Consider the following 13,058-nt stretch of genomic DNA (forward strand, 5'->3'; position numbering starts at 1 on the left):
TAGTTTCAGCATTTGGGTTGGTGTCTCAGTGTTGGTTTCCTTTGATTGTCTTTTTTCTTTAGATTGGGCCACAGTTTTCTGATAAGTTGAGTTATTTTTTAATTGTATCCTGGGCATTTTACTATTATGTTAAGGCTTTCGATTCTGGTGCATTCCTCTGAGGAATAGTGACCCTTCAGGCAATTAATTTGATTAGGCTTAAATTGCAAATTCTGTCTCTTACGCAGTTGTTCACATCTCAGTTCAGTCCTATGATCCTGAGTAGGACACTATTTAGTACATGTATTGGTTCAGCGGTGGTCAGAGATTTGGGAGAGTATATCTAGCCTGTGGGGCTTCCTTTCTTTGGCTCTCTCCACTTTGGGAGCCGCTGAGCAATGATGTGCTTTAGATTGCAGTTATATTTTATAGATTGACAAATTAATCTGGTGTATATTATTTTTACTAACCTAGATAGCATGCTAACCCTTGTAATGGAAATTTTTCTTGACTTAGTGATTTGTGTACATCCCCATCTGCATTAAATGATAGCAACTCTGTATCACTTTATAGTATCTAGATTATTTGTGTTTGTGGTCCAGTGAAAAGAATACTTAATTGGGTGTCCTTAAGCTAGGTTTCTAGTCCACCACTAGCTTGTTTTATAGCTTAGGACATTATTATAGCTTAGGACATTGAAATGATTTATCTGACCGTCAGTGTTCTTATCCTTAAAAAGAAGGAATTGGACCAGATAATCTGTAACATCCTTTCTCACATTCAAATTAGAAATTTTCTTAATTGTATTCGGTTATTTTGGTACTGAGCACCGTTTTTTCTCTATATTCTCTACTTCTTTTAATTTTTAAATTTTTTTATGTTTCATTTTACTTTTCTGATTTAGTTACCTTATACCATACCATAAACTATAAACTATTTAGATATGCAATTCCAGTAAAATACTTGAATGGCAGTTGTGTGCGAACATAACTATCAGTTCAGCATTTTTCAGAATTACTAAATTTTACTTAATAGATGGCTACTGAAAGACATTTTATTTAGCATCTAACATTGATGACTAGGTTTACTGTGACCAAATATTAGTTCTCATATGTGCACGTATCTGAGGCCCTGTGCCTTTAATAGATCATTATTAAGACTTGATTATTCTGGTTTAGCACCTTATATTTCCATGTGGTGTATATTTCTGAATGATCATTACTACAAGAACACTGGCTATTTCATTCTTAGTTTAAATCGAAACATTGGATGTTTTGTATTAGAATACTTTACGGTGTTTAATAAGCCTTTGTTATTATTGCTCTTTTGTTCTGAGTCTTTTCTACTAATACATGTTTTTTATACATTGTTACATGGAACTATTTAAAGAGTTTTTGAACTTACATTTAATTATTGATTATATCTTTGCATATTAAGAAAAATAAGGTAGTCAAATGTCCGTTGTGTGGAAATAATATGTTGTTATTTTACACACATTTTATAAGTGTTAACAAAGGTTTCTTTGGCATATTTTATAGGTGTCATTTGCAGACAGTAAAACTAAACTGTCAAGGAATTCATACCGTTCGGTACTTGTTATTTGGACCAGCTTAAGGAGTCTTTGACATATCAGATCAACTGGCAACAGAAAATGAAAAGTAGCGTGGCACAAATAAAGGTTAGTGTTTGAAACTTATAATAAAGAACATAAACTTGTAGTCAATTATCTACCCTTAAACCAAAATGCATTTATATAATTAGGGCATTAGAACCAGACAGTAGAATTGCATCATACGCACATTTAACTTAACACAATTTCAAATGTAGATACTTGGCCAGATGTGCAGGTGGGCAGTTGAGAGAACATACGGGGTGTGTGTGTGTGTGTTAATCAAGAAAGTGCATGTGAGTGAACACATGCAAAAGAAAAATAAACAGCGAGAAATTCCACCATTCTTCTCAAAGGCTCAGATCCTCTCTTGATATTCTGAGACCTCATCTCTAAGGTTCAGGAGGCTTTAGCTGAGGATCCCTTATTTTTCTATTGAGCCTTCCTGTAGCTTCCTTTGCCAGCTGGAAGCAAGCTCCCTAACTCTTCCAGCCCCTCCTCCCTCTGGCTCTTGAAGACTTGTTCCCTGAGCCTAATGGATGCTCAGAGCCGCTGAACATAGGCTGTCTGCTCCACTCACCTGCATGAGCATGAAATGGAAGATGAGTATCTTCTTCCTTAGTTGGTCACAGTTCCTACATGTCTGTCTACAAGTGAACCTCTTGTTGCATATTGCATATGCATAAATGAGCTCCTTATTCTGTGTTGTACTTTAGACATTAATACATTCATTTATTCAGCAGATATTCACTGAATTCTTACTATGTCCCAGTACTTTGGGTAAAATGGTGAATAAAACAAGAATCCTTGGTCTTGCGGAGTTTGCATTCTAGTGGGGGAGAAAGAAAAATCATAAACTTAATACGTAAGTGAATTATATAGTATATTAGGGTGTTAAATGCTAGACTTGCGCTATGGAGAAAAGAAGTAGGGTAAGGTTGATGAGTAGCATTGGAATGATGTAATTTTTCATAGGGAGGGCCCAGTGAAAATGGGCCTTTTTGAGCACACACTTGAAGGAGATGAGGGAGTGAGCCACATAGATGTCTGGGAGAAGAGTGTGCCAAGCAGAGGGAACAACAGAGGCAAAGGTGAAGAGTCTAGTGTGGCTGGAGCAGGTTCTGAGAAAAGTAGAATAGTAGAGGAGGTCAGAGCAGTCACAGGAACCAGTAACTCCATCTGCTTCAGAACTGTTCCTCTGCCTGTGAGCGGACTTGGCAGGAGAGCAAGCCACTCTACTTCCTTTTCTTTTCAGCTGCACAGATCTGCTAGCCAATCTGTGTAGTCCACAGATCTGTTGATACAAGCAGGCACATCACTTCCTGGGTCTTGGAGTCAGTAAAGGGAAAGGTGGATTTTTATTTGATTGTAAAGACCGGCACTTGTCCCTTGCCCTCCTCCACCACCTCTGCACCCCTAAACCTACTTTAAAGAGTGTGAGTAGATGGGAGCTCCTTAACAGCAGGCACCAGGTACCAGGCCTGGGATGTGGTAAATGCTTAATAAACTGAATTGATATGCTTACAGGCCAAGGCAGACTCTGCTGCCATCTCTTTGAACTTCTTTTGAGTGTGAGAAGACACTCTCCAGCCTCCCTCCTAGGTAGACATGCAGGCTGTGCTTGCATCGCTCCTTTGGCAGGGGGTTCACTGTCCCTGAAGCTGGCCCCATCTGTCAGTAGATACTTTCATATAGTGTTCTGAAATTTGCCTCTTTGGGACTTGTACTGATTGGTCCAATGACAGTTAATTAAACAATTAATTGTGGGCCGAGTAGGTGGCAGACTCTGTGTTAGGAGCTGGGGACATAAGGAGAAAGGAGACCTTGTGGGGAACTGGCTCTTGACTGAGCCGTGTTAGGTAAGAGCACAGAGATTTAGACTCTGTACCATTTACACAAAAGGAGAAGTGTTTGGTCTTTCTCAGAATTCTTGTCCTGCTTCTCTTAGACTGTGCTTCTCCACGTTTCCCTCTTGTGGTCCTCTGGGGCATTCCCCCAGCTTAGGAAGGGATGTCCTCAATCAGCAAGCCCTTCACACTTAGTGGCTCAGCCCTCCAGCCAGTTCTCAGTTTAGTTTGTCTCCTTCTCTCCATCTTGTTGGCTATAAGCAGGTCCACTAGCTGGTTTGGGCCCAATCTTACCTCAGGTGAAGCTCAGATCCTCTCTTGATATTCTGAGACCTCATCTCTAAGGTTCAGGAGGCTTTAGCTGAGGATCCCTTATTTTTCTATTGAGCCTTCCCGTAGCTTCCTTTGCCAGCTGGAAGCAAGCTCCCTAAGTCTTCCAGCCCCTCCTCCCTCTGGCTCTTGAAGACTTGTTCCCTGAGCCTAATGGATGCTCAGAGCCTCTGAACACAGGCTGTCTGCTCCACTCACCTCCCCATATTGCTCTCTACATCGTCAGAGACTACAGGTGACTGCACTGTGTACCATATTTGCTTCGCTGAATGAACAATTTAGAGAATTTTTAAAGGTAATTTAAACAATATGTTACTTTCAACTACTGCTCTTAGAATCTAAACTCTATGATAAGGGAAATAGGGAAATTAGGTTATTATTATTTGGATCACACTTCGAAATTGTTTTGCACTTAGTAAAACCTACCGAAGCCCAGTTCAGGTTCCCCTTTACTCACTGTCACCCTCAGTGCTCTGTACCACAGTGCTTATTCCTACCCAAGATCTCCTGTTAGCACTGACTAGTGTGCCAGTCATTTGTTAACTTGATCATATTTACAAAATCCTGATTCACGATCTCGGTATTTTTGGTTTCTCCCTCTTACCCACAACAGATATTGTGTAGACGTGTTAAAAATCATTAGCACAGAATTGAGGCCTGCTCCCTAATGTAGTCAAAATAATTGTCATACCTTGTAAAAGAAAAAGTAGACAGTGCAACTTTATTGTTCTTTCTCTCCCCTCCCTTCCCTCCTTCCCCTTCTCCCCCTTCTCTGTCTCTCTCATATATACTCTGATGTGTTTAATTGTAGAAATCTTTATAACCATCTCTCTCCCATAAGATCTCAAGTTCCTTGAAGGTTTTTCCTATCTTTTGTATCCCCCAGAGTGTCTAGACAGGAAGGGCTGTGTCTTATAATAAATAAGTAAATATAGTGTTTAGCGTTACCATGAATTGAATGAATCTTGTGCTCTATATTTGGTTTAGAATCTAGATGTCAAGTGTTATGAAAACCTATATCATATATATTGAACAGTTCTATTTAATTTAATGTTGCCCAGTGAAATAATTTTTAAAAGTTATACACATTGGAAACAGGATTTTAAGATGTTTGCATTCAGTGTGAAATACAGCCAGACTGGCTTCTTTAAATTATAAATTTGATCACATGTTTATTCACCAACATGCATTAGTCTAATTAGTGTATGCTATTCAAAAAATTCAATACTTAAGAAGATTGTATTGGCAATTTACTTGTGATAATGTTATACTCACACTGCTGGTAATTAGATAGTCATAACATAAGAGGAAGTTGGAGCTTGTTTACGTTTCTTTGCAGTATAATTTTCAATTTTTAAATGTATTTTTTGCCATTAAGTAAGTATGTGGAACAAGTTAGTCATTATTTGAATTATTTTTTCTTAGATTTCAAGATAAAGATACTTTGAAAACATACTGTTTTTCCTTTCTTACAGTTCAGTTAATTAAAATTACTTTAATTCTTAAAAATAAGCTTGTCAATATGAATGTTTTTATACCAGTGATTTAAAAATTTTACCTATTTATAGAGATAAATATGTTGGCTTCTTAACTATATTTGGACTTTTAAATTAGGATATGTTCTTAAACTGGATGGTTCATATCTCTGTCTCAGTGTGACATATCTTCAATCTCATGTTACATTGAAGTTACTTATTTGTATGTCTGTTATTTTTCAAAGGATTTGGCTTAGGAGCTATATTTTACAAGTCATATTTTTTAAATCCTTACAGCCTACCATACATGCCATATCAGACACTCAAATATTGTTTGCTGAAAACAAAAATGAATTTTCATAAATACATTGGAGTCAGTTTCTTCTAGCTATTTATTTTATCCAGAGTTAGTAACCTGGACTAATGTTGTGGTTTCTGTAAGCTAATGGAGATAAGAAAGTAAGTTCAGTGTTATAAAAGACTTGGGCATAACTACAGAAGTGAGCTCTTGCTAGAAAATCTCTGGCCCTTGGTCATGTTTTTCACCAAAGGAAAGCTTTGGTCTTGGTTTTCACCAGGAAAAGCCTTTATAAAAATGATGTTCTAGGGGCTTCCCTGGTGGCGCAGTGGTTAAGAATCCACCTGCCAATGCAGGGGACACGGGTTCAAGCCCTGGTCCACAAAGATCCCACATGCCATGGAGCAACTAAGCCCGTGTGCCACAACTACTGAGCCTGCATTCTAGAGCCTGTGAGCCACAGCTACTGAAGCCCGCGCACCTAGAGCCTGTGCTCCGCAACAAGAGAAGCCACCACAGTGAGAAGCCTGCGCACCGCAACAGAGTAGCCCCCTCTCGCCGCAACTAGAGAAAAGCCCCATGCATAGCAACGCAGACCCAACGCAGCCAAAAATAAATAAAATAAATTAATAAAAAAAAAATTATGTTCTGTAAATTTATATATTATTACATAGGAATAAAATATTAACTAAGTGGCATCAAAAATTAGAGAATTTTCTTCTACCTTGAGTTTTTTTGTTAAAAACAGTATTTGATCTATAGTGAAAACCACAAACATTTACCTTGGATGACCTGAAAATTTTGTTTTATCTTCTATACTATTTAGGTAATACAAATTATTCTTATGGTTAAAAAAATATTTTGAAATAATTTTTTAAAGCACTTCCAACTTTCCAAGACACATTTGTCATTGTCTATATGTTTTTTAACAGAATTTTTAAATGCCCCCTTCCCCTCTTTTGTTCCTTTGAAAGCATTCTTCTAGTCATGACAGAAGGGAAAACTATAATTCATATCAGAGGACCTCCTCTCCAGAAGACAGGTAAACAGTTTTATGTGTTCCAAATACCATTTAAATTTTTTATAATGAGTTTAAGAAATTATCTAGCTCTTAGATTTATAATTTTAGGGTAAGCAACTTCTTTTTGATGGTTTTACAGGCAATATTATTGAGTGAGCTTGAGAACAGATCATCCTTGAATGGCTGTTCTAGGAATTTCTAGTAAATAATTCTAGATTTTATGAAATTTTTTAGGTGACAGGGAATAATTTTAATATCTCAGATACTAAATAGAATGAAAGTTTATAAAATGGAAAGGTGAGTTGAAATCACATTATTTTGAAGTGCTTTTACTGTTAATACTATCCTTTATATTTACATAGCTCTTTATATAAGTTTTCAAAATGTTTTTATATATATCTTACCATAATTATGTTAAGATCAAAGATCCAGAAATATTACCATTAATGTTCATCATGCATTCATAGTAGGACTTTAGTTATTTCACTTAGTAAGCTATAACCATTAAAAATAACTTGTGAAAGGAAAAGCATCCTCTAACCTTTGTTTCATTTGTCTAATTTCTTATTGCCTATGTACTTTGTTCATATTCCACTCTGCTGTCTCTAAAAACCTTTGCTTTATGGGCATCACGTTAATCACTGTGGTATGCATCTACGATCACCTCCTCCCTATATATATATATTTTTAAATCTCTCTACAGACATACACACATGTACATGTGTGTGTATAAACTAATTGTAGATATGTATATAAAACATGGATTATGTTACTGTGTCTATTTATCGTGTGTGTATGTATTTAACTTCTCTTAAGGTTCTCTGATTTTATTACTTCTAAGATTCAAATAGCAGATTTATACTGTCTATCCCTGTTTGCTAATAATTTCAGTCCATTCTCACAGATATCTAATAATATAATTTCAAGAATAGCAGCTGATAAAAATAGTGTTTTGGAGTAGAGTTAAACTGGTCTTTATGGAGGCCAACCAATGACACTAATGTCATTTGTTCAGTACTTTGGTAAAATGAGCCGACTCAGCAAAAGGAATTATTTGGAGGATAGCCTTTTTCATGTTAAACTATATATGATATGCAGATATATATCTTTTACTAAGGACAGTACGAATCAGGGTGTCAAGTTTGGTTAAGTGAATTCCAGGAGTTGTTTTGTTGCACACCAGCTGAAAGCTTTTATAATCATGACTAAATGAATAGGTGTCATCAAAATAAGCTGTTTGTTAAAATCCATTGATAAGACTTTGTTCAGTCATAGAGTTATGTTGCCATTACCAATATATGACTTTCCTAAGTATAACATCATTATTTTCAACTTAAAACTTTGGTTTTCTTCTTTTATGTGTTAGATACACGGAACAAGAAAGATCCCCTCGGGATAGAGATTACTTTGATTACAGCAGGTCAGACTACGAGCATTCAAGAAGAGGACGTTCTTATGATGATAGCATGGAGTCACGGTTAGTATTGGATATTTTAACTATAGAAACATATATTTGTTTAAATTTTCTTTATGCTTAATAATAATCGTGGCTAGTATTAAATGGATGTTTTTAGGAGCTAAGCTTTCTAACAAGGACTTAATGTGAATTAACTCCTAATTGCAGTAAATATATGTCTCTTATAGATGAAGAAAATGAGACTTAGAGAAGTTAAGTCATTTGTTTGTGTTTTAGAAGTGTATCAGTGGCAAGTCCTGGTCTGTCTGACTAGAGCCCAAGCTTTTATTCATTATACTGTACTACATGAGGAATTGGCTTATGTGAGTTTTTGAGATTGTTTACTGAATGAAAGCCATTTATATTATATGACATAGAGTGATCTTAATTTACTTTCCTACATAATGGCAGAGGGACATTGAGAATGAAGTTACCAGTCTGCAGTTTTTATCTAAGTGTAAATTATTCTTACTTGAGTCTTGAAGAACTTGATTTCCCACCTTATTAGTCATCCAGTTTCAAAAACTTGCCTACCATGTTTTATTGTTCACCTAGTTCTATATCCTTTTTGATGTCTCTCTCACATTATCCACTCCATGACTACTGAGACTATAACCCACTAGAATTTTGATCAAATTTCTCCGCAGTTTGGAGTAGAGAAATAATATCTCCAGTATGGACATATTAAACACGTTATTTGATATCTGCATCCAAAATTTCCTTCTCACTACTTACTTTCTAATATGTAACCAATCCTTAAATGTCAGATTAACCTCAAAAGCCAGGTTCTTCTGCTGTTACCCTAATGACACCTTAATAAGAGCAGCTACTACCACCATAATTGGTGAGCTAGGCATTCCTATACCTTCTCAAATACTGTCAAAACTCTTACACACTAGGTACTGTATCTCACAATTTAACATGTAAGGGTTTGGGGTCTGAACTGATTAACTAACCTGAGGTTGCCATTACCCATCTAGTAGATGATGAAACTGAGATTTGAGCTCAATTCTGGCTCCAAAACCCATGTTTATTTCCATATGCCCTAACTGTATTACTTCACTCTAACTCTGTGTTTGGTCCACTGTATGTATATAAAGTCTCACTTGTTCCACACAGTCACACTGTGAAGAAAGCAGGTTGTGTATTATGCAGAATATAAAGGCTGTAGTACAAAAACACTTGAAGAGAAATAACTTCTGTTTAGACTCAGAAGAATATTACTTCTGCACTCTAAAGGAACAAACACTATAATCATGTAAGGACATGATTTTACCAGCCAGTGAGAGTCTTACCTGGCGTTTCTCAGAAGAATCATAACCAGTGTCAGTAAATCCCTTCTGTTGCTATTCTCTTGGAACATTTTACATCTACAGTAAGAAGCAACTCAATTACAAATCTCTGGCTAGATTTCAGAGGACCTGCCTTTGACTAATTGGGGTTTCTGTTTGGAACCACTTTTTTCCCCCACTGTTCATGTTGTCTTAGTAGGTACAGACTCTGTCTTCATGGGGCAGTCACTCAGGTCTCTTTATACTTCGGTTTTAAAGAGTTCCTCCACAGCTGCCTGGGTAGGTGACTGCTTCTGTCTCTCCATTTATTAAGACATATTATCTCAAATATACCCTCTAGATTTAGCTAAAATCTATTGAGTGGTTTCCTGGTAATGCAGTGATAATATGAAACTTGTTTTTATTTATTGTATTCATATAACTCATGGTTGCACAAAGCATGAGCAGAATAATCTGACTTTCCAGGCAGTATAAGTAAAAAACAGCCAAGTGGACAAACTCTTCTCTGGGGAAAGATAGCAAAAAGCAAGGCAAAGCATTATTTCTTGCTCATTCTTGATAGTTTGGGAACATTAAATACCCTAATCATTTTAAAAGTGCTAACTTAAAAAGGGATAGTCACCTGCATTAATAGGGAAAAGTTATTGTGCTAGAAAATGGTTTATTTTTTCACATTGTCTCAACCAGAAGCTTCTGATGTTTTGAGATTTATAATAAATTACGAGTTCTATCAAGAAACAATTTCAAATGTTACAGTTTATTATAACATTCTTACTCCTAAATTGCCATTATTGGAGATAAACGCTGGTTTCTCCTTTATACAACTTATCATGTACATCACAGGCCAATTTGTCATCTTAAAATACTATTTTCACATCACTCTTCCACTCAGAAACTAATATTAAAGATTCCTCATCAGTTCCAGGATAAACAACCTAAAGTCTTTGCTTGTCTTTTAAGATTTCATAGTCTGACTTGAACTTATCTTTCCAACTACTGTTATATATGATTTGTTATTGTTTCTACTTATTCTGGCCCAAATACCCTTGCTCAGCTTTTCAGTAGTTATTCTGTCTTCTACTAGTTGCAGAATGCCATCCTCCATTCCCCCTCCCACCTTCCTACCTTGCCCCCAATGTAAATCCTGTTAAGCCTTGATGACCTAGTTTGTTACATTTTCTCTGTGAGGCACTTCCTTAACCACTTTTCCTTGTCTGAATTTGTGGCCCCCAAATAGTCTCACTCATTTGGTATGCAGTTCATTTAAGAATGTAATTTGTATTGTCTTTTCTCCATTAAAAAAATATATTACAGAAGTAGAGACCGAGAAAAACGCAGAGAAAGAGATGTGGATCGGAAAAGGTCCCGGAAATCTCCATCTCCTGGGAGAAGAAGCCCAGAGCCATTGGTAACCCAGAGTTCCTCTGCTCAGGATGAACCTACTGCAAAGAAGAAGAAAGAGGAGGTGGATCCTCTTCTTACTCGCACTGGTGGAGCATATATTCCTCCTGCAAAGCTCAGGATGATGCAAGAACAGATTACAGATAAAAACAGGCATGTCAATATCACTAAGTATACAAGGAAGTGATACCCTCATTTTAAAAAATCATCTGTGCTCTAATTAACCTTGGCTGCTGAGAATTTGCATGAGTCCACAATGATAGAGACTTCAAATTAAGACTTCTTTCCTTCCTACCTTCAGAAGCTCCACTGGAGCTCTGCTTACTATTTTCCCTGACATTAGCTCATAAGCTCTTTACTTTTTGCATGAATGAATGGAAAAGTTTGAGGAAAGATTGCTTATCTTTTTTTTCTTTCCTGGTTTCAAGCTATTCCTTTTGTAGTTGCATGCATGCCTATTAGTAATGTCCATTCTTCGTCGATAATCAAGAGTAATATTGATATTTCAGAACTAAAATGGATCTTTCCAGTTGTACCAAACCAGGAGTTGGCAGACTTTTCCATAAAAGGCCAGATAATATCAATAAGTATTTTAGGCTTTGTGTATAAGGCCAGATAGTAAATATCTTAGGCTTTGTGCATTATTCTGTCTGTTATAGCTACTCCCCTTCACCATTGTAGTGAATACAGTCATAGATAAAATATGTAAACAATTGAGAATGGTTTTGTTCCAATAAAGCTTTATTTGCAAAAAACAGGCTGTAGGCTAAATTTGGCTCATGGGTGTAGTTTGCCAACCCCTGTACTAAACTCTGAAACAGTTGACAGTTTTCTCTTTTCCCTCCTTTTCTTAGACCATAACATCTTAGACTATAGTTTTTTGCTACACTAAGGCAAACAATCAAAATTCATATATGACTATTCACCCTTTAAGTACCTTTTCTTCCCTTTGCAAAATAATTGGGATGAAGAGGAACTATGTAGGAAAGTGCAGCTGAGTTTTTCAAGGTCTTTTTCTCTAGTGGAATGAGATAACCAGGAAAACTGTGGTCCAAGATTGAAGTGATCACTCAATTGCCAGGTAGTCAGGAAAAAGATTGGGATAGAAGATAGCTATGCTTTAAGAAAAACAGATTCCAGGTGAGTCAAGAAAATCTTCCCACATCTTTCTTGGGTATTTTCTTGGCAACTTGAAAGTACTTGAGAACCTTATATAAATGAAATCTAAATTTGTTGCAAGAATTAGCTTGAAGTAGAAATGTCATTTATATAAAGTATAAATATTTGAAATAAAGTTTAAAAAATTTATGAGCTAGAAGGGAGACATTTAAATGACATTAAATTTAAAACTAATAAGTAAGTTTTTCTCTATGCGTCATATTCTGGCACTTGGTAGTGATGCCTGGAGTGGTATGTTGAGAAGGGATTGGGAAATGCTTTCTGTGGTTTGTGGGAGCTTCATGATCATGTCAGAATTCTGCTCTTACTGGAGGCAGTAGTGACAGCATTAGTGAGAAGTGCAAATCCAGTCCAAATCCAGTCCAAAGCAATCCTAATTGTAAAAGACCGGGTACATTGTTGTTAATCCCCAAGTCTGGCTTCCTTATAAAGGGGGCAGAGAAGAGTCCACAGTATATGCAATTTTAAACAGATTCTTGGAAGATAATTTTATATACAGTTGAACTCTGCTTATAGGCTATAAAAGGGACAGAAGTAGAAGTGTAGTCTTTGCTTTCAGTAGATACTAAATCAGGTTAAGTGTAGGTTTCCTAATTGAGAAATACAAGTGTACTTGATTATCTTCTGTTGACCAAAGTTTAATAGGAGAGTTTGTGATTGTGTATCAGCAATATCTTATTGATCAGGCTAATTGTTAAGCCATAGATCTTATTACTCTAGACAGCAGCATACTAAACGGTTGGGGTTAGGAGGCCAGAGGAGTCTTCCACCTTGGATGCAGGCAGTAAAGGAGTCTGTAATCTATAGAGAATTCAGCAACAGTAATGAAATTAACTGCAAGTCAGTCTGCTTTTGATCTTCAGTGTCTGCTGAGGACAATGTCAGTGATAAAATACTCTTCCTCACCACCTCTCCTTGGTATACCTGGTATACCACTCCAGAACAGGGATTCTTTCTTTTTTCTCTTTTCTTTTCTTTTTTTCCATTGAAGTATGGTTGATTAAATATAAATTGTGTTAGTTTCAGGTATACAGCAAAGTGATTCAGTTATATATTCTTTTTCAGATTCTTCTCCATTATATATTACAAATTAGTGAATATAGTTCCCTGTGCTATACAGTAAATCCTTGTTATCTATTTAATATACAGTAGTATGTATCTGTTAATCCCA

General features: G+C 36.3%; 1 protein-coding gene across 1 annotated transcript in view; it reads left to right on the plus strand.

Moving 5' to 3' along the window:
- CWC22 (CWC22 spliceosome associated protein homolog) overlaps positions 1–13,058 on the plus strand; it is a 63,322-nt gene that overhangs the window by 19,020 nt on the left and 31,244 nt on the right. The window contains exons 2-5 of the mRNA XM_082657927.1: positions 1,518–1,657; positions 6,513–6,580; positions 7,926–8,036; positions 10,622–10,861. Coding sequence (XP_082514053.1) covers positions 1,631–1,657; positions 6,513–6,580; positions 7,926–8,036; positions 10,622–10,861 — 446 coding nt within the window. The 5' untranslated portion in view covers positions 1,518–1,630. The remainder of the gene's footprint in view (positions 1–1,517; positions 1,658–6,512; positions 6,581–7,925; positions 8,037–10,621; positions 10,862–13,058) is intronic.

The sequence above is a fragment of the Grampus griseus genome (assembly GCF_964374135.1).
Source record: "Grampus griseus genome assembly, chromosome: 7".
Taxonomy (NCBI): Eukaryota; Metazoa; Chordata; class Mammalia; order Artiodactyla; family Delphinidae; genus Grampus; species Grampus griseus.